This window comes from Xenopus tropicalis, chromosome 10 (genome assembly GCF_000004195.4).
Source record: "Xenopus tropicalis strain Nigerian chromosome 10, UCB_Xtro_10.0, whole genome shotgun sequence".
Lineage (NCBI taxonomy): Eukaryota > Metazoa > Chordata > Amphibia > Anura > Pipidae > Xenopus > Xenopus tropicalis.
The window spans coordinates 25660485-25682017 of NC_030686.2; the positions used below are offsets into that span (position 1 = coordinate 25660485).

The window sequence follows — 21533 nt, forward strand, 5'->3', positions numbered from 1 at the left end:
TTTGGTGTGGAAAGAAAATATTGGACAGGTTGGGGACAGAATTCCAAATTAAAATCTATCCACCGACTAATTAATACAGAGGCCAATTTGTTTTTATAGGGGATAAATCAGCAATCAGTAAAAGCAGCCAGAGACCTTGACTTTTACAAGTGACCAGCGGAGTGTTATTTTATTAATGACCCAACGCATGACTCCCTTTTCGCAAACACTGAGATTTGATACTTTCTGCTCATAGTCTAAGGTACTTTTCATAGCTGCCACAATGCCACTCAAATGGCGATCTGTTATTCTAGGAATTGGTTTACCATCAATTATCGTCACCCTTGACAGCTACGGAGCTTAATTTCCATTCGAAATCAGGAAAAGAGGTGAAGCAGTCATAGCCTGGGTTCTTGTATAATGATGTGTACTAATGATTTGATGGAAGCCCTTATTCAAGAGTGCAGATAAAGACCGGAGCGATTTAAGCTCTCTGCAGTACAACAGGCCAAAGCTCATGCTTTCTGAATGTTCTCAGTTCTATTTCCAACTGCAAATCAAAAGGACATTTATGACAAACTAAAGCTTACTATCCTGTTAAATCACAATTTATAGCATTCACTAATAATACTCTACTGGGTTAATTTATAAAGGCAAGAGCACAATATTGTTACATAAAAGCTATTGACAAAGGTGCCTATGCATACTTTGGGCAACTTGTGTCTAGTGCTATTCTGCCATTCTGCCTGCTTTGATGAATTGCATGCAACTATGCAAAAAAAAAAAAAAAAGTGCAAAGAATGTAGTGCATGGCCAATGTTTTTGTCGCAGTGGTGGGCCACGCCATGAGGTGCCCTAAGTGTTTTTGGCATCACTTAATATAAGAAATGCCACACAAACTGACTTTGAAAAAATGTTGCATACTATTTTGCAGTGGTTCAATATTATGCAGAAATTTTGTGAGAAAAAAGCGCCTTGTGGGTAAAAATTGATTTGTGACTTTTTGTGTAAATGAGCTCTGGTTTTATCATAGTCCTATTGAAAGGTCATCCTAAACCTTCTGGCCCTAGTTCCACTGCACTTGTTTTAGACCCCTGCGCTTGTCCTGTTTTGGAGCCCTCCTTTAAGTTTTGGTGAGATTTACCTGAGGCTGCAAATCGTGGAGAATGTTCCTATCTGTTCTCCCACATACACATGGAAGGTCAACATTGAGTTCAGTTATAGTGATATTAGGGGGCATATTTATTATGCTGTGTAAAAAACAGTGAAAAAATTCACCAGGCTTTGCCATGTAAAAAACGGCATAAAATCTGTGTTATTATTTTACAGGTTTTTTCTTCCGCCGGAATTTGCGTAAATTAACTGTGTAAAATCTGGTGTTTGGACCGCAATCTTCTCCATTCATTTTACACAGCTTTTTATGCAGTTTTTTTTGGCGAATTCGTTTTACACAGCATAATAAATATGCCCCTAGTGTAAACAATTAAATGCTGTGTAATATATTATTGGAAATATGGCTGAACTATGGTTTCTGGTTAATGAGAAGCTCTAAGGCAGTATTTAGGATTATATAGAAACCATAACTGTTAACATAAAATATCATGCTTTTTGCTATGTGATTTGCTCTAGCTCTTGACAACTGGAGAAATACAGCCATTACAATAAGTGAGTTTCCCATTGTCACATAGTCAAGATAATTTCTCAATACACTGTATACAAAACTTCATGTGACATACAATAAACTACATGGTTGTAGTGATTAGCTGCAGGGAGAATTGTTTTGTGAGAATTCTGCAGTTTAATCAAGGCTTAAGGCACAGTGATGCTATTCCATTGTCAGTGTCTTCACTTGTTTTGGCACCAACATTTGCTTGTTTGTACTGTTAGCATGCAGGTAAACTGAATACATTGCTGTATTGCAAGTCCTGTTAAAAGTATCTAGTGGTAGGTATAACAGCTTTTCATATACTCAGTAGTTGGTGCTCCATTGCTTCTTTTAAGATCAAAATGTTTAAACAACCCCATGTCCAATGCACATAGTCAAAGAGCAATTTTCCCTGGATTGCACAGTTTTCATGTTTTTTTTTACTAACCAGCAACCTAATATTACCCATTGTCCCAATGGAATGAGTCCATATCATTCTATACCTTCCCCCAACGATTGTTACTATAGATTATGTCAAGTCACCCCATACTGGAATGAGCAACTTTGCAATCTGTTACAAAATATGCAACTTTTTTCACCCCTAACTCATGAATTTCAGCAGTAGCTCCTTTGTCTGTGAATAATGTTTGTTTGCTGTGTTTTCAAGATTTTTCTCAAGAGAAGTTGGGTAACGATAAGTCAGTTCATCCCATTCCGCCATCTTTCTGGATTTCCCTGCAGCTAAAATTATACCCATGCAGACACAATTTCACCAGCTGCTAAAGTTTAGCTCTTTCACAATTAGGATATAATGAGACGTTTTGTGAGGTTGGGGGAGGCAGTCTCTACGAATGGTGCTATTAATTTAAAGTTAGTTAAATGAAAAACATTTAAGACTTATGTCAATCTGTGAGCTACAGGAAACTGCACCTTCAGGCAGCTGATATTAGCAACTTTTCCAATGGAGAATTTAGTTAGATACACCCACTCTGCAAATTGGGTCCACAGCACTTACATTATCTCTTATTCTTGCTCTATTTTACCTGCCTCTGGGGATTTCAACCAGTAGAACAACTTTATGAAAGGGTCCTTTTTATTTTTCTATTTATTTGTTTATTTTTCTGTAATGGTTCACAACTAAGGTTTTTTTTTCTCTCTCTCTCTGGAGAAGTGTGACACTATTTAGAATCTATGATTGACTGCTGAGGCAACATTCATTAACCATGACAAATGTGACCAAAAACACAGCCACGAGTGTTCTAAACAGCAGTAAAAAATAAAGACTAAACACATTTTTCATTGACCTCATCTGTAAATAAATCTAGTCTGAAGGGGGTTGTAAGGTAATCATAAATTAGTATGTATTTCCTGTAATTAATGCAGACAGACAAAATTGAACAAAGAAAGGTTTATTGTTTCATTGATATTGCAAAATGCATCCCTAGGTTTTCTCTTTGCTGCTCAAGTATTTAGCAAGAGACCCTTACTTGGCTCAAAATAATCCATATAGTAAGTTAGACTTATTTTAGGATTTAGAGCATTGCTGCTTGGTACAGACCACCCAACATGAATATATTTGCAGGAGTCGTATGCTGACACGTGCTTTATATTCACCTCAAACCTACCCCACTTAGTTATTTGCCCTTCTTCTATTTTGATTTACAGAGACTGCTTTTGGTGAAAGCAAAACTTGTAATTGCAAGTGTCATGGGATACTGATTATTTTTCTTTCATTGCATTAAGACAATCGCATTGGATACAATCGGAGCCTTCTCGGAGCCTTCCCATAGGGTAGTACTGAATACAGGTGCTTTACATTCATTCTACAATTAAGTGTGTCCGTCTTTCACAGCTTTGCCGTCAAAGCTCTAACAATGTAAGTTATGATCTGTAAATGATAATGGAAACATGGTAATCAACTGCTGATTCCTTAGCCACTGCATCATAGACTTTTACTGAGGTAGGCTTTATCCGTACCTCTAGATCTAGTGACAAATAAACTGTTACACAGATAACCCCTTTAACCTGCTGGAGACTTTAATCTTCCCACTGACCACCTACTGGGGATCAAATTTAAAAGATGAAGTTAGAAGGTAGCAATATGTCTAAGAAACAGAAGAATTTTGAGAACATGGATAACGGACCAGCATTAATGTAAATAATAAAAAGAAAGGCAGTGTGAACTTACAAAAAAAAAGAAGATACAAATTTAAAAGGGGTACTTTGGGTTCCTAGAGCACTGGGCTCATTTTTCTTGAGGTACAGTCTATATAGCCAAGGATTGTCTTTGGGTAGAGATTTCAGCTGGGCTAAGGTTACTAAGAAAACATTATTGTGTGCTACAAACCGCCCAGTATGAAGAAAATGAAAATGAATTCACAACCTGACTACCATAGGCCAGTTAGTTTGACATTGGTGGTAGAAAGCTTTTGGAGAGGGATATAAGACATAAGATATGGGAATACATTTCAAATCTCAGTACTGCCTACAAGGTTTTTATGCACAATAGATCTTGCCAGACTAATCTTATTGTCTTATTTGAGCTGATGAGCAGAAACATAAACATTGGGGTGACAATGGAAGTGATGTACTTAGATATTTCTAAAGCATTTGGTACCACACAGATGGTTACTGGTTAAATTAAGAATAGTGGCCTGGAATTTATTTGTACTTGGATAGAGAACTGCCTAAAGGAGAGATTACAAAGGATGGTGATTAAAGGAAAATTCTGTCATTGGACCAGTGTTGTTAGTGCAGTGTTTATTAATGACCTTGAGGTTGGTATTGTTATTACTATTTCTATATTTGCTGATTATACTGAATTGTGTAAAACAAAATTTCCACACAAGATGTTGCCACTTTGCAGAGTGAGAGAACTGGGAAGAAAATTGGCTAATGAGGTTCAGTGTTGATAAATGCAAGGTTATGCATTTGGTAGAAAAAACTGATAGTTATTTTTAAATTGTAGTGGTGTTGGGGGCCTCCTTAACTGAAATGTATATGGGGATTTTTGTGGATAACAAAATGCATAACTCTAGGCAGTGTCAGTCAGTGGCTGGTCGAGCAAATAACATACTTTCTTCCATAAAAAGGCATTAAAGCAAGGGATGAAAGCATAATTTTACATTTTAATAGATTACTGGTAAAGTGCCATAATAAAAAGTGCAGTTTTGGGCTCCATTCTTTAAGAAGAATTTTGATAAGATAGAGAGTGTAGAGACATGAAACTTAACTAGTAAAAGGAATGGAACAATGAAACTATGAGAAAAGGCTATCCAGGTTGGGTGGTTGTTTCCTCTGAAGAAAAAGTTCTTGTGAGGGTACATGTTTACTGTTTAAGTAAATTAAAGGATATTATAGACAGAGTAGATCAAAGACCAGAGACCACCTCTTTAGACTTGAAGAACTAAATGTTAATTTGAAGCAGAATTGGTGGTTCTTCATGGTGAGGGCAGTGAGTTTGTGGATTACTTTGCTGGGTAATGATGTGATTTCAGATTCTATTGAAATGTCTTTGAGTGGCTTGGATGCCTTCTTGAACTAGATATATCTCAAGATCTACCGTTAGTTAGTATAGGTATGTGTTTATATAGTTTCCATCCTGTTTTTTAACCTAATGCAAGATTACCTTGTGTGAACATGCTGGAGCAGAATCCGGAAGGGGAGGTGTTCCCAAATTCACGAGTTATGATCAACCAAATATAATTCTTTGTGTCTGTGCACTCTTGGCTCCTTACTTGCATTGTGCAAGGTGTATGGCAGCAGTTTCACTTGGCAAAAATAAGACTGAGGTTTAAAAATATTAATTATTCTACCCAGATAAAGACAACCCCTTACATTTGCTTTATTAACAGCCTTCCATGTATTTATGGGAAAGCAGAAAATAATAAAGTAAAATAAATGTAATAGTACCCTATTAGTTTAGTAGTATGGTGGATTCGGGCCAACAATTGTATATGAAGCGTTAGCAACAGGTCCCTTTCTAATAATAGCCCCTTGAGATCTACAGGCTTGTGTTAATGTTCATACCTTATACCCCAGGCACCAGAGATATTTTGTGCTTATCTAGGGGTAAGTGCCTTTTCATGTGTAATTACTGCTGTATTAAACTTTATGACCTGCAAATTTTCTTGAACAATCATCGTTGCAATATCCTTGGACCAATTTAACTGAAAACTAATATTTCCATTTATTAGTTTTGTGAAAATTTTCTTTTAGTTGCCTCAAATGTAAAAAGAGAATTGTCTAGTTAGCTAGAATATTTACACATAGGCCTTTCACCCCTTTATTCTTTACAGGTCCAGGGAATTTATTGCCTTTATCTAGAACTCCACTATTAATACATCACAAACTGTGTCTATACAAAGGGAATGCAGCAAGTATCTAATGTCACTGTAGGAGTGAACTATAGTTATAGGACAAATATAAGTAAGAAAATAAGGCTCTTTTGTTGGAGTCATGTATTTAAAAGAGTATAGAAAGCTAGGGTTCTCTTTTGGCGTTGCTGGTCAGATGTTGCTAGGCTTAAGACTAGAGCAAAGTAAAGAATTTCTCTATAATGTGGATTGGCAGTTCCTCATAATTGCGGGGCACCCAACATTTTTGTACAGTGATGTCTTTCCCCTGCATTGCAGAGGTCCATATTAATGCCAAGCGTCCAAAATAATTACTCAATTTTCTTAAAGGAGAAGGAAAGGCTAAAAAAGAGTTAATCTCAAGTTGCAGGCATACCGTCAGTTCTCTCAATAGTGCCCTTAAGTCTCCCCATATTTCTCCCGTTCAGATGATCAGAAGCCAAACAGGAAGAAAAAACGCTGAGCTGTGTAAAGAAAGTTTCCATAGTGCCTCACTCCTGCACCGAGACCCAGACCAGTGTACATGCTCAGTTAGTTAGACTATGGGGGAGATTTATCAATCCACGAATGCTCCGAATGCGTCCGAATGCGCTTTTTTCGTAATGATTGTTACAATTTTGTCGCCGTCGCAACTTTTTTGTATCTCGCCCAAATTTTTTGCTGCCGCCGCAACTTTTTTTGTATTTTGATATAAAATTTTGCAACAAATTCGGATTGTCGCGCCAAGTACGAAAGTTTCGGATTCATTCAAGCTTCGGTATCGTGACTTTCCTTGGGCCGGGTTGGAGCTGCAGAGTGCCATTGAGCCCTATGGGAGACTTTCCTTGGGCCAGGTTGGAGCTGCAGAGTGCCATTGAGCCCTATGGGAGACTTTCCTTGGGCCAGGTTGGAGCTGCAGAGTGCCATTGAGCCCTATGGGAGACTTTCCTTGGGCCAGGTTGGAGCTGCAGAGTGCCATTGAGCCCTATGGGAGACTTTCCTTGGGCCGGGTTGGAGCTGCAGAGTGCCACTGAGCCCTATGGGAGACTTTCCTTGGGCCGGGTTGGAGCTGCAGAGTGCCATTGAGCCCTATGGGAGACTTTCCTTGGACCAGGTTGGAGCTGCAGAGTGCCATTGAGCCCTATGGGAGACTTTCCTTGGGCCGGGTTGGAGCTGCAGAGTGCCATTGAGCCCTATGGGAGACTTTCCTTGGGCCAGGTTGGAGCTGCAGAGTGCCATTGAGCCCTATGGGAGACTTTCCTTGGGCCGGGTTGGAGCTGCAGAGTGCCATTGAGCCCTATGGGAGACTTTCCTTGGGCCGGGTTGGAGCTGCAGAGTGCCATTGAGCCCTATGGGAGACTTTCCTTGGGCCAGGTTGTAGCTGCAGAGTGCCATTGAGCCCTATGGGAGACTTTCCTTGGGCCAGGTTGGAGCTGCAGAGTGCCATTGAGCCCTATGGGAGACTTTCCTTGGGCCAGGTTGGAGCTGCAGAGTGCCACTGAGCCCTATGGGAGACTTTCCTTGGGCCGGGTTGGAGCTGCAGAGTGCCATTGAGCCCTATGGGAGACTTTCCTTGGGCCGGGTTGGAGCTGCAGAGTGCCATTGAGCCCTATGGGAGACTTTCCTTGGGCCGGGTTGGAGCTGCAGAGTGCCATTGAGCCCTATGGGAGACTTTCCTTGGGCCAGGTTGGAGCTGCAGAGTGCCATTGAGCCCTATGGGAGACTTTCCTTGGGCCGGGTTGGAGCTGCAGAGTGCCATTGAGCCCTATGGGAGACTTTCCTTGGGCCGGGTTGGAGCTGCAGAGTGCCATTGAGCCCTATGGGAGACTTTCCTTGGGCCAGGTTGTAGCTGCAGAGTGCCATTGAGCCCTATGGGAGACTTTCCTTGGGCCAGGTTGGAGCTGTAGAGTGCCATTGAGCCCTATGGGAGACTTTCCTTGGGCCAGGTTGGAGCTGCAGAGTGCCATTGAGCCCTATGGGAGACTTTCCTTGGGCCAGGTTGGAGCTGCAGAGTGCCATTGAGTCCTATGGGAGGCTTCCAAAATCATGCACAGAAGGTTAAAAGTCAGAAAGGTATCCCCACCATTTACGATCGTTCAATACGAAAAAGTTGCGAGGGCGATAAAAAATTTGCGCAAGATATGATCTTCAGAAATGATCGTATCCAATACAAATTTTTCCCATTTGGGATTTGAATTTGTGTCTTAATAAATCTGCCCCTATGAGTCAGCTTCCTGCTGATTGGCTCAGATCCACATTCCTAAGTGGGGGGAGGGAGTTCTTAGCATTCTTGAGGGAGGGGGGAGCAGAAGAGGGGAGAGAGCAGAGAGCTGTCTGTCTCTGGCAGAGGAAAACAGACACAACAAATCTTTTGACAAAAAACTGTATCTACATAAAGCTTACTTTTTTTTAACCTTTCTTTCTCCTTTAAAGAGGGGTTAGTGTGGGCTAAAACAGTGTTAAAGCAGATACTAAAAGATTATTACTTAAATATTGCTCAATAAGTTCAGTTTTTGGCACAATCTAAAATATGAGTCAGGGGCTGAAATGCTAAATTAAAAATCCAAGCCTTGTATTGTATTTATTACATACTTATTATGATAGAAGATTCGAAAATATAAACTATGCCCTGCAGGCTGAGGGCAGCCTGGCCTGCTAAAAATCCAACCAACTTGCTGCATCTGAAGAAGAATGCCAAAATCATTAATGTGAAGTACTTCTGGTAAACAAAATCATACTGAAACATTTAGGAAATTAGACACGTTCCATTTTCCAGCATTAATAATGTACAGCAGTTCTATTGCCTATTTGGATGTTCTTTCAAAGGAAAATCATGACATAAAAGAAAAACAAAGAAATACAACAAGAACTAGGAGTGCAAAGGACTCGAGAACATTCTCTAAATATAATCCCATCTCTGCTGTTAAAAGTCATTTTGAACCTTTTTACTCAAGTGTCCTTGAAAATGGAACAAAACTCAAAGCACGACTGCGATGTTCTTATTTGCAATTTTTGCTTAGGTCTTAATAAACCACTTCCAACAATAGAGTTGCATTATGGAATAGGTCAAACATATTCTATGGACAAATATAAGCATAACATCAATTTTGGTGTTTCTTCCTCCCATCTGAAATATAAATGCACACCCTTGAAAAATAATTATTTAAAGGAGACCACTCAAAGCTTCTTAGACTGTAAAAGTAAGATCACATTTATAGAACTGCAAAAAAGGAGACAAAAAGTGCCATATTTTTTGCACCTTGGCCCAATGCCATTCGTTCCTAGCAGCCAGAGGTATAACTCTTTGCACTCTGGATAAGAGTACCTAACAGTATGGTGATGCCTATTATGCATATTGGAGAGGCAGGTGTTCTGGCACTTAACTTGTCATTCAGCCAGGGTATTCAAGTCACTAGGGAGTTCTGCACTTACCAGGTTTATGGACCAGGAAGTGCAAGTGCTTAGTATGGAGTGCATGGAGCTCTAAGTGTAGCAACTTTTCAAGCCCTTGGCACTCCTGCACTTTACAAAACTCTACATGATACACTTTATTTATGTTGGTCCACAAGTAAATAGGGACTAAAGGGAAAACTTAGTCACAGATTAGGCCTGGAAGAAAAATATGGAAATCAGGACTAGATCAAAGCCAATAAAGACAAAATAAATCAGGAAAAAGTCAGAATATAAGACCAATCTGCCAAAGCATCAGGGACAAGAAGGGGGCTTTTAAACAGTATTTGGCACCAAAACCAAATCATCCGCAATCTGCTCGTGTATACTTGCAGCACTAGAAGGAATCATGGACTATGGGCCATTTGCTTCAGGCATTTAATGAAAACTTGGATGATATTGCATGATTTACATGAGGCAAGTGGCATGTATCTCTTAATGCTTGAGCCAGGTCTTCTATGTAAAACCCTTTCATTGGATTAGATGCTGGGTGAATCTGGAATCAGTTTACAATTCATGGAAATCCCCCTGTTTATTGCCCACAATGCTGCATTTTCCCCAGAATTCGAACATAAAATTGGGCACATGATCCACCAGTATGCATACTAATTGGCACATGCGTTAATAATGGCATTAATAAGCAAATTTCATGGTGAAAGCACCTATTGACACAACCTGCTAGTGGAATCATGAACTACTGCCATGTCCAGGCTGGTAACTTTTCAAGGGTTCTCTTACACCAATGATCATTTGTACATTATTCATCCGAGCAGGCTGGATGCTTTGCTGCTACACAAAAGTACTTGAAAGTGGAAGGAGCATGTATGGGTGTAAGTATCATGAATGACTTCTCTGCACTTTAAATTCCTGTTGGCTATCAGCTACAACAGTAGAACTTACAGGTTTAAGAACACAGAGACAAAAATGTGTTCTAAGACTTGTTTGACAAGTTCTGCAGCTCCATTTTACTGAAAATAATGAGCTCCAAAAATGAAGTTGTTAAAGCTGAAGCTTGATTCGTGAAGGTTTGCAAAGTGATCTCCAAAACTTGGAACTCAACTGAGACCTACTGTCACAATAATCATGATGTTTATACAAGTCACGTGTAAAATAACAATTGGGGAGAGTGTGACAGCTGACATGAACTTGTGTAGAGAAAAAAATGGGATATCTTATTCAAGTTAAGAATGACCACCAAAATTCCTTTTATTCTTGCAGGGTGCCAGATCTCAAAGGTTGAACCCAAGTCAAGGGGTCATAGAACATATTCAGTTGTTCAATCGCTAGGTACACATGGTATAAGGGATTACTGAATATGGCAGAAATACATAAAATAATTCAACAAGTTTCTAAACTTTATAATTATTGTTAAAATTGGATATGTGTCTAAAAATATACTTGGTTCCTCAACATCGCCTGTCATTGCTATAGAGCTTTAGTCCCCATTAAATATCAGAATGGCCTCTAGAATAGCTGTTTATAGACCTTTACTGAAGTAAGAGGGCCAGCCTCCAGGAATTTTCCTGGTGTTTTACGGCTTTACCCAAAGTTTTCTCTTTTAGTTTTGTTATCAGGAATATACTAAGCTAAAATCTTCTTCCTGGTTCTTTTTGTGGAACATGCCAAAGGCAAAACTATGCTGCAGTGAGGTTCAGTAAGTGTAACACAACATGTTTCTGGAGCACGGCCCTTTTCACTTTTGTCTTGCTCCTTTCTTATTTCTGCCCCTTTATTACATCCAAAAATATTTTTTTTCTGTGTAGCAGAACCTTCCCAATTCTCCTAATAATCTGCAACAACAAATGTAATGAGTATCAATTTGAAGCTAATTTACAAAATAATGTAATAAGAACAAAATATAAGAATGCTCGTAGTCTATTGGTAACATTAGAATGGTCCATTGATAACATTAGGAAAATATGGTGAATCATTTGATTACATTTTAGAATTTAGATGAACTCCCCGATGACTATCTGACGGTTATACTATCTAAACCATTAGTATATAAGGAATATAAGGTTTTAGATTAAAATTTCAGTGTCGTTAACAAATCAGTATCTACTCAACTCAACTGTATTATGGGGATTTTACGAGTGGAAATGATAACAGATCCAAAAGAAATGGATTCTGAATTACCTCTGGCCTTCATAAAGCAAATTAAACCTATGCCTTGCTCATACATTTTCTTATTTATGTTCATAATCTTCTAAACCACAAAATACATTTTTATATTTTATTATTCTGGCAAGACACTATTTGGCAGGTCTGTAATCAACCTTTTAAAAGTAATTATAGCTTATACTCAAAATTGCTCTCTTCCTAATTTCTCTGCACGGAATGTACCATTATGTATTCTGACAGGGTGTAACCGTTTAAAACCTACCTTGTGAGAAACTTTAAAAAACTGCATTAGATAGGAGTCCTACATTTCTAATCATACAACCTAATTTAAGGGTGAGGTTTAGGGATTTCTAAGTCAAGGTTGGTGGTTGTGTGTTGTTTTATGAGCCAATGAGGCTTTCTTGAACTGTGGAATGCTTAATTTATATATTTTTGTATATTTTCTAGGCAAATGAATTAGAGGGTCATTTAAGAATAAGGAGAAGCTTTTGCTTTGATTTTCCTTAACTGGATCTGGAAAACCTAACTTATTTTTGACCTGTTTAGATGGCTGACTGTACACTAATTCATGACTAACCAAATCTTAGGGGATTAGAGCAGACATTTAGTAATGGCAAATACCAACAAATTCTCTATTTCACTCTTTAAAGTAATAACTTCAGACCCATACCCATACATACAATCTCTTAAGTGGTGGGATGGTTCTGGCATCAAAAAATCAGTGTCTATGTGGCAAGGGGTGCTTAGAAATGTAACCCTATACATCCCAACTGTCCCTGTTACCATAGCAGACAACAGATATGACAAGACCAATGCCATTGCCCAATGTTATTCTTATGTAAGCTGTGATACCCTGAAGCTTTCCTTGTTTCTTCTTTTGTTACACAGTTATCAGCATGGAAAGCAGATCCATGCACCTGAGTGCTTTGGTTGAAGAAGCCCAGCAAAGAATGAGCGAGCTGTCTGCAAAAATACAGAATGAAGGCTTGGGAGGTGACAGCACTGAGAAGGAGAAACAGCTCAAATCCTGGGAGTGGAGATACCGTCTATATAAGCGAATGAAGACCGGTTATGAGCATGCAAGTAGGTATCATTTAAAAAGAACCAAAGCCTAACTAAAGTAGGGCAGAAATGTTGTACATTATGTTTTGGATTTCTGTACCAGCCCAAGGCAACCCCAGCTCTTAAGCAGGGAAGGTCTGTACCTCCAAAGATGCCCCAGTAGCTCCCCATCTTCTTCTCTGCTGATTCCCTGCACATGCTCTGTGCTGCTGTCACTTACTGAGCTTAGGGACTTACACACAAAATACTGTATATACAGAATGTAAATGTTACAATATAAGGCTGACTAGTAATTAATACAGATAATTACTATATGGCAGCTCAGTAACCAGTGAAATTAGCTCTGCAGCATCAGCTTATATGACAGTTAAAGGAACAGTAACACCAAAAAATGAAAGTGTATAAAAGTAACTAAAATATAATGTGCTGCTGCCCTGCACTGGTAAAAGTTGTGTGTTTACTTCAGAAAGTCTACTATAATTTATATAAATAAGCTGCTATGTAGCCATGGAGGCAGCCATTCAAAGGAGAAAAGGCACAGACACATAGCAGATAACAGATAAAACACTATTGTATTCTACAGAACTTGTCTGTTATCTGCTATGTAACCTGTGCCTTTTCTCCATTTTTCCAGCTTGAATGGCTGCCCCCGTGGCTACACAGCAGCTTATTATATCAATTATGGTAGTGTTACTGAAGCAAATGCACCAGTTTTACCAGTGCAGGGCAACAGTACATTTTATTTTTAATACTTAAAAGCTCTTTCATTTTTTGGTGTTACTGTTCCTTTAAACCTACTTTTCCATTTGATAATTTGCAATGACCCCTAAACTTCCCCAGAGCTGCTCAATAGCTGCCCAGAGCCCACTGAGCATGTGAGTGTTGCAGGATGGAGACAAGTTTGAAGACCTTGATCATTTCTGTACTGTGATGCTGAAACTTTAGGCTGGTTTAGTAAGTACAGTATATAAAATATATTAAATTTCAGGGTTTAGTTCTTAGGGTTTTAAGAAACTCCAAGCACACCAATTCAAAAGTGCAGTTATGTTTCTGTGATAAAATGTAACGAATTCAAAGAGATTCAGAGAGATTTTAAAGTTCCCCAACTTGCATCCGGCTGTGTATGTGCGTTATATTGTAATTACATGGAAAGCCGATTAGCAAACGGGCATAACCATTTACATATTACAGAAGGAGTGTGCAGCCCATTCCCCAGTCCAGATGTTGTAAAGTAGAGAAATTTATTTTCTTTCATAATAAGTACGGTTTTCTGGGGTTTGCAGTATCTACACAGTGTAATTGCTATCATTCTTTTGTATAACAATATGTGCCATCATTGTGGATCCCAGGCTATTTTAAACTTCTATAGTGCAGGTGTGTGCTGTATGAAAAAGGGATGTATGGAGATATGTTTTAAGCCATAATTGGTTTTCTCCATTTAGTGGAGACAAACAGAAAGTGCACTTAACCTTTTAACAGAAGTATAGAGCACATATGGGGAGGGCTTCTTTAGTGCCATAGGGCTGCTGTTTCTCTTTTTTCTCTATAATAATAAAACAGTACCTTGTACTTGATGGTAACTAAGCTGCATAAATCATATTGGTGCTAAAACAATCCCATTGGGTTTTTTTAACTCTTAAATGATTTTTAACAGCCTTAAGGTATGGAGGTCTAAATTACAGATCACATATCCAAAAAAGCACCAAGTTCTGGATAATAGATCCTGTATCTGTACTATGTCCAAATATATCATAGGCAGTAAGGTAAGATACTTCCAGACACAAGTCCTGTGGTTGACACAGTTTTGCCCACTAATGTGCTCTGGGACTTCATGGGGGCCCCATGGGGAAAGAGAAGTAGAAATGTCCATGCAGAAGCAATAAAAACTGGAGTACAAAGGGGCAAAAACATTATTCCACATATCAGGGAAATGGGTGCCAAATGGGGCTGGGAAAGAAAGACTGGTGGCAGTATGCATAACTAGTGAAGGCTTCAGCATCTGGTGTACGATTCTGTATGTCCCTTAAAAAGACAAGCCAAGTATGTTACATAGTCACAGTAATGCAGATATAAAACAAGAAAATAAAGCCAAAATAAATTATGGTGATCCCCTCCCACAAAGCCACATGCATAAAAGTAGCAATGTTATTATCATCTGTGTAGCCACTACATTCTACAGGATGTTGTATACATCATCTCCATCATCCAAAAAATAAAGCATCACTATCTAAGTATTAGTATTTAACAGCCTATTTAATAACCACTGTAGCACAGTCAGTCTTGGTGGGATAGGGCCCCAACAATTGCAGATTAGAGCAAACAAACCTATGAATAACCACTGTGTTAGGAAGGGAATGAGATACCCTGAGATGATAAAGTAATTTCTCACAAGACACCAAAGAATGTCATTAAGTGTATCATCCATAAGCGCTCTGATCATGATCAGTTCTCTCATGCAGTATCTGGTCCAAATTACGAACACAACAAAATATATAGTGTTTGCTTAAGCTGACAAACACAAAGGTAATATACTCACAAACTGTGTGTTTAGAACATAGCATATCACAGTAAAACTCCTGGATCCTCAGAAGGAAGAAAGCCCAATGCTTTTGTGGGACTTAACAGTTTTAGTGCCTTAGGAGCAATGATATGGAGAAGGTTGAACTGAAAAATATATGATTAGAAATAGTGATGGGCAGAATGTTTCACCAGACATGGATTCGCGGGGAATTTCCGCATTTCGCCATTAGCAGATTGTTTCTCGAAACGGATGAAAAAATTGCCACGGAAAAAATTGCCGCGTGTCCACAAATTGTTGCAAGAATAGTCGCGGGGGTCAAAAGAATAGTCACACGTCCAAATTGTCGCAAGAATAGTCGCACGTCCAAATTGTCGCAAGAATTGTCGCAGGCATCAAAAGAATAGTTGCGCGTCCAAATTGTTGCAAGAATAGTCGCAGGCGTCAAAAGAATAGTCGCGGGCGACAATTTACAATTTAAATACAAGCATATAATAATCAATTTAGGTGTGGTAAAGATTATAGAAATATAATACAATATATTATAAGTAGTTTAGAGCAGTAGTGTTGTATGCTACAGTCACATTTTTACTGTGTTAGGTCTGACTAGCCCTCTGTGATTCTGAGCTAAAAGGTGTACTGCAGTCCTTAAGTCACCCAACAATTCTGGTCTCTTCTCTGCCTTCGTCCCTTCACTATGACCTTGCAACAAGCACTTTAGTTCTTTGGTCACAGCTTGGCATCACTAAATCCTACAAAAGGAACCATGCAGGCATGACAAAAAGGGAAATGGGGAGGGAGGAATACTGCATAGGAATTAAGGGTATGAAAGCTGAGGAAAGCTAAAAAAGAGGAGTAACAGAATGCAACAAAGGAAGAAAGAATAAAAGAGAACATATCCGAAGAAGGAAATGAACAATGTTTTAGTGAGTGGGCTTCTTTATTAAGGTGGGGTGGGCCCATTATCTATTTTGACACAATGTTAAAGAAATACTATAACCCCAGAAAGAATATAGTTAATATCATATTAAGTGGCCTATTAATCTGATGTGACCTAACATGTATGTGTGCGCTTGGTTTGTTTGTGTGCACTGTGAATCTTAGAATCCCAGGAGGCGGAGTTCTTAAAATGGCAATTTTCTATTTAGGATAACCCAATGGCACATACCAGTGTGTCCGTACCATTGCATACTCCCATCTTGTATTGTGGTAAATGAATGGGAGAACTACCTAATGTAGGGAAATAAAAAAGCTCAACTCGAGTTTCAAGTTTATCTGGTTACTGGTTGCTAGGGTCACTGACCACAGCAACAGATAGTTCAAATTCCTAATTGGCGATGGTGTAAAAAAATACAAAATTATATTAAAATAGACAATGGGGTATGTTTACTAAGAATGGAGATAAATATCACCTGTGATGTTGCCTGTAGCAACCAATTAGGTCTTTGCTTTGATTTCTAACTTGTAGGTGACTGTTGAAATCTTATTACTGATAGGTTGCTATGGGCAACATCACCGGAGATTTTATCTCCAATCTTAGTAAACACGCCCCACAATTTGTGTAAAACTTCACTTTTTTATTATAAAAATATGTTTTCTGGGATTACTGTATGTATATATGTGTATATTGCATATATATCACTGGAATAACAGGACTTTGGTATAAGAGAATCGTATTTGGGAATGCCTGCTTGCATTCCTGTGCATAAGTATACAGAGAATAACATAAATGCTTTGCAACTTTCAGTTGTCCTGAGAACAAAATGACTTCTAGTCAGCCAATTATAGGTGAGAGGAACCGCTTGTCAGAGAGCTTACTGTATGCTGTCTTTCTGGGTGGTCTTTGCTGGCTCTAGGCAGATGCTGCCTGTAGTTCACCACAGTAGGCCCTGAGACTGGCCTGTTTAAGACTGAACAGGCTCCTCTCTTATACTTTGGAGGAGAGGCTAAGGCATTTTCTCTTCTTCTATAACAAGTCCCTTTTCTCTCTCTCCCCATCCTCAATGGTGTATCAGTTGTGCTTCCAGCTGGCACGTCATGCTAGCACTTTTCTTTACTCCCCTCTTGAGGGATTATGACGTTTTCCTTGACCCAATACTGACCACTAACCCTGCAATGACTATCCCCAGCCTTTAATAGACAATCTCTGTCTTTCTGGCTTTTAAACAGCACATGTTTGTGTTCTACCAATATTTTCTGCATAGGTTATCCAGGTTAGCCCCACTCGCTGTCTGTCACTGCAGGCAAAATGACACTAATCAATGTGGGTTTTAGTAGGTAAAATAGTCACAACATTCTGCTGGATTTTGCACACAATTTCCCTTTATATTCCTCTTATTTTTAACATAATTTTTTATGTATATCTAAAGATATATTTTTTGCACTATAAGTTTTCATATGTGGGATCAGTTACCCTGAAACTTGTTATCCAGAATGTTCTGAATGAAATGAGTTCATTTCAGCAAATTATAGGAAATTATATTTTATAATTATAAATTATATTTTTTTACACTTTTTCTCTGTAATACAGGTATGGGATCCATTATATTGAAACTTGTTATTCAGAAAGTTCTGAATTACGGGAAGGTCATCTCCCATAGGCTCCATTTTGATCAAACTATTCAAAATTGTAAAACTGATTTCCTTTTTCTCTGTAATAATAAAACAACATCTTATGGAAAGACCACAGGTCCCAAGCATTCTGGATAAGAGATCCCAGGTCCCCATATAATATCAGTATGATAAGATCCTTACATGTACAAATAAAAAATTCAGCAACCAAAACCTAATCGTCCTTCTACAGGAGTCAGTGGGAGGTATATTTCCAACATTCAAGCTATTTTATTTTTCAAGATTTTTAAAACAGTTGAATTTGAAAACAATGAATGGAATTTAAGACTTAAGGGGCTGATTTATCAAAGTATGACAGGTCCGAAATACAAAAAATTCATTTTTTTCCCAACTGTGTGTATTTTCTGCGACTTTTTCGTATATTTGCGTGACTTTTTCGTACTTTGCGTTACTTTTTCGTACTTTGCGACAAAATTTGTGAGACAAAATCGTATTGTCGCGCCAAGTACGAAAGTTTCGGAATTCATTAAAAGCTTCGGTATCGTGACTTTCCTTGGGCCGGGTTGGAACTGCAGAGTGCCATTGAGCCCTATGGGAGACTTTCCTTGGGCCGGGTTGGAGCTGCAGAGTGCCATTGAGCCCTATGGGAGACTTTCCTTGGGCCGGGTTGGAGCTGCAGAGTGCCATTGAGCCCTATGGGAGACTTTCCTTGGGCCGGGTTGGAGCTGCAGAGTGCCATTGAGCCCTATGGGAGACTTTCCTTGGGCCGGGTTGGAGCTGCAGAGTGCCATTGAGCCCTATGGGAGACTTTCCTTGGGCCGGGTTGGAGCTGCAGAGTGCCATTGAGCCCTATGGGAGACTTTCCTTGGGCCGGGTTGGAGCTGCAGAGTGCCATTGAGCCCTATGGAAGACTTTCCTTGGGCCGGGTTGAAGCTGCAGGGTGCCATTGAGCCCTATGGGAGGCTTTCCTTGGGCCGGGTTGGAGCTGCAGAGTGCCATTGAGCCCTATGGGAAACTTTCCTTGGGCAGGGTTGGAGCTGCAGAGTGCCATTGAGTCCTATGGGAGACTTTCCTTGGGCCAGGTTGGAGCTGCAGAGTGCCATTGAGCCCTATGGGAGGCTTTCCTTGGGCCGGGTTGAAGCTGCAGAGTGCCATTGAGCCCTATGGGAGGCTTTCCTTGGGCCGGGTTGAAGCTGCAGAGTGCCATTGAGCCCTATGGGAGACTTTCCTTGGGCAGGGTTGGAGCTGCAGAGTGCCATTGAGCCCTATGGGAGACTTTCCTTGGGCCGGGTTGAAGCTGCAGAGTGCCATTGAGCCCTATGGGAGGCTTTCCTTGGGCCAGGTTGGAGCTGCAGAGTGCCATTGAGTCCTATGGGAGACTTTCCTTGGGCCAGGTTGAAGCTGCAGAGTGCCATTGAGCGCTATGGGAGGCTTTCCTTGGGCCGGGTTGGAGCTGCAGAGTGCCATTGAGCCCTATGGGAGACTTTCCTTGGGCAGGGTTGGAGCTGCAGAGTGCCATTGAGCCCTATGGGAGGCTTTCCTTGGGCCGGGTTGGAGCTGCAGAGTGCCATTGAGCCCTATGGGAGGCTTTCCTTGGGCAGGGTTGGAGCTGCAGAGTGCCATTGAGTCCTATGGGAGACTTTCCTTGGGCCAGGTTGGAGCTGCAGAGTGCCATTGAGCCCTATGGGAGACTTTCCTTGGGCAGGGTTGGAGCTGCAGAGTGCCATTGAGTCCTATGGGAGACTTTCCTTGGGCCAGGTTGGAGCTGCAGAGTGCCATTGAGTCCTATGGGAGACTTTCCTTGGGCCAGGTTGGAGCTGCAGAGTGCCATTTAGCCCTATGGGAGACTTTCCTTGGGCCAGGTTGGAGCTGCAGAGTGCCATTTAGCCCTATGGGAGACTTTCCTTGGGCCAGGTTGGAGCTGCAGAGTGCCATTTAGCCCTATGGGAGACTTTCCTTGGGCCAGGTTGGAGCTGCAGAGTGCCATTGAGCCCTATGGGAGACTTTCCTTGGGCCGGGTTGGAGCTGCAGAGTGCCATTGAGCCCTATGGGAGACTTTCCTTGGGCCGGGTTGGAGCTGCAGAGTGCCATTGAGCCCTATGGGAGACTTTCCTTGGGCCAGGTTGGAGCTGCAGAGTGCCATTGAGCCCTATGGGAGACTTTCCTTGGGCCAGGTTGGAGCTGCAGAGTGCCATTGATTCCTATGGGAGGCTTTCCTTGGGCCAGGTTGGAGCTGCAGAGTGCCATTGAGTCCTATGGGAGACTTTCCTTGGGCCAGGTTGGAGCTGCAGAGTGCCATTGAGCCCTATGGGAGACTTTCCTTGGGCCAGGTTGGAGCTGCAGAGTGCCATTGAGCCCTATGGGAGACTTTCCTTGGGCCAGGTTGGAGCTGCAGAGTGCCACTGAGCCCTATGGGAGGCTTCCAAAATCATGCACAGAAGGATCAAAGTCAGAAAGGTTTTCCTGCCGTTTACAATCTTTCGGATACAAAAATGTGTGACTTTCGGATTGACTAATACGATTTTTTCATAAGCATTTTCGTGATATTTGTGATCATCAGAAATTATCATATCTAATCCGATATTTACCCATTTCAGGATTCAAACTCATACTTTGATGAATGTGCCCCTTACTGTACCCTAGTTTAGACCTTAGATTAGAAATTATGTTTTAGCTTCCCTTTTTGCAGTCCTATATTAGCTCCACATTTGCTATCTGGAAACCAGTTATCCAGAAAGCCCAAATGATGGGACAGCCATTTTCAATTGATTCCAGTTTAAATTAATCAGATTTTCTAAAATGATTTCCCTTTTCTCTGTAATAAAATACTAGTCTCTTGTACGTAATCCCAACAAAAATATAATTAATCTTCGTTTTGATCCAAATTGCAGAAAGATCCCTTATCCGGAAAACCCCAGTTCCCGAGCATTCTGGATAACAGGTTCCATACATGTGGGAAACAATCTTCCCTTGCACTTTTCCCTACCTGGATACTCTACTTGTAGAGCACTGCTCTACAAGTGGTTGATTTCTCTTGAGGTGCAATATCTTTTAGTCTTATTGAAAACAATGGGCAATGACATACACTGGAATGTTATCACATTTTTTGTTATATAAAGTAACAGTAGCACGAGTTTTAGCATTCCTACCTTTAATGCTGTATTTGAAAAGTATTAAGTGCCAATCGATCCTGCCGAGTACAATTTACTTAGTACTAATAGCAGGAATGAAAGGCGATACGTAAATGTTCTTACCCGCTCTTTCAGTTGTTTAGTTAGGATTTACTGAGATGACTTCTGATGTCTCCTGATGTTTTATTTCCCCAGGAGCCCCTGAGGCGCCAACCAATGTCTGTCTTATGATAACGAGCAGCACATCACTCACTGTCACCTTCCAGGAGCCCCTAAGCGTCAATTCCGCTGTGGTGACCAAATATAAAGGTAAACGTGTGGCAGAAAATGTTTGTTGAAGGAAATCTGAGCAGTTCTTTTCCCTCATCACGGATCCCAGTGTGGCTCTAATCATCTTTATAGTTCTTACTTGACTTTTAGCACTACCAAGAAATAAGCAAAAAAAAATAAAAGTTTACTATAGATTTCAGTTTAGATTGCCAGCATTTTCTGAAGGTACGTTGTCACTTACACACTTTAATCTACTGCAAAGATACAATGTCCTCTTGATTGACCTCCTGCTTGGAAAAAAGGGAAATTGCTTTACTAAACTGAATCTAATGCCGATAAGTAAGAGTGAATTTTGTGGATACATGGATAGTGGGCTTTATTGGTTTATTTTGCATTACTTGCTGCTCCTTACCTCTGGAACTCTATCCCTGAATCCCTCCGTAGGGAAAACT

The 21533-nt window shown here is 40.3% G+C and overlaps 1 protein-coding gene across 1 annotated transcript in view; it reads left to right on the plus strand.

Moving 5' to 3' along the window:
• The window catches only part of ankfn1 (ankyrin repeat and fibronectin type III domain containing 1), a 212044-nt gene that overhangs the window by 58688 nt on the left and 131823 nt on the right, over window positions 1-21533 (plus strand). The window contains exons 4-5 of the mRNA XM_031894809.1: window positions 12418-12612; window positions 21007-21120. Of these exons, the coding sequence (XP_031750669.1) occupies window positions 12418-12612; window positions 21007-21120 (309 nt within the window). The remainder of the gene's footprint in view (window positions 1-12417; window positions 12613-21006; window positions 21121-21533) is intronic.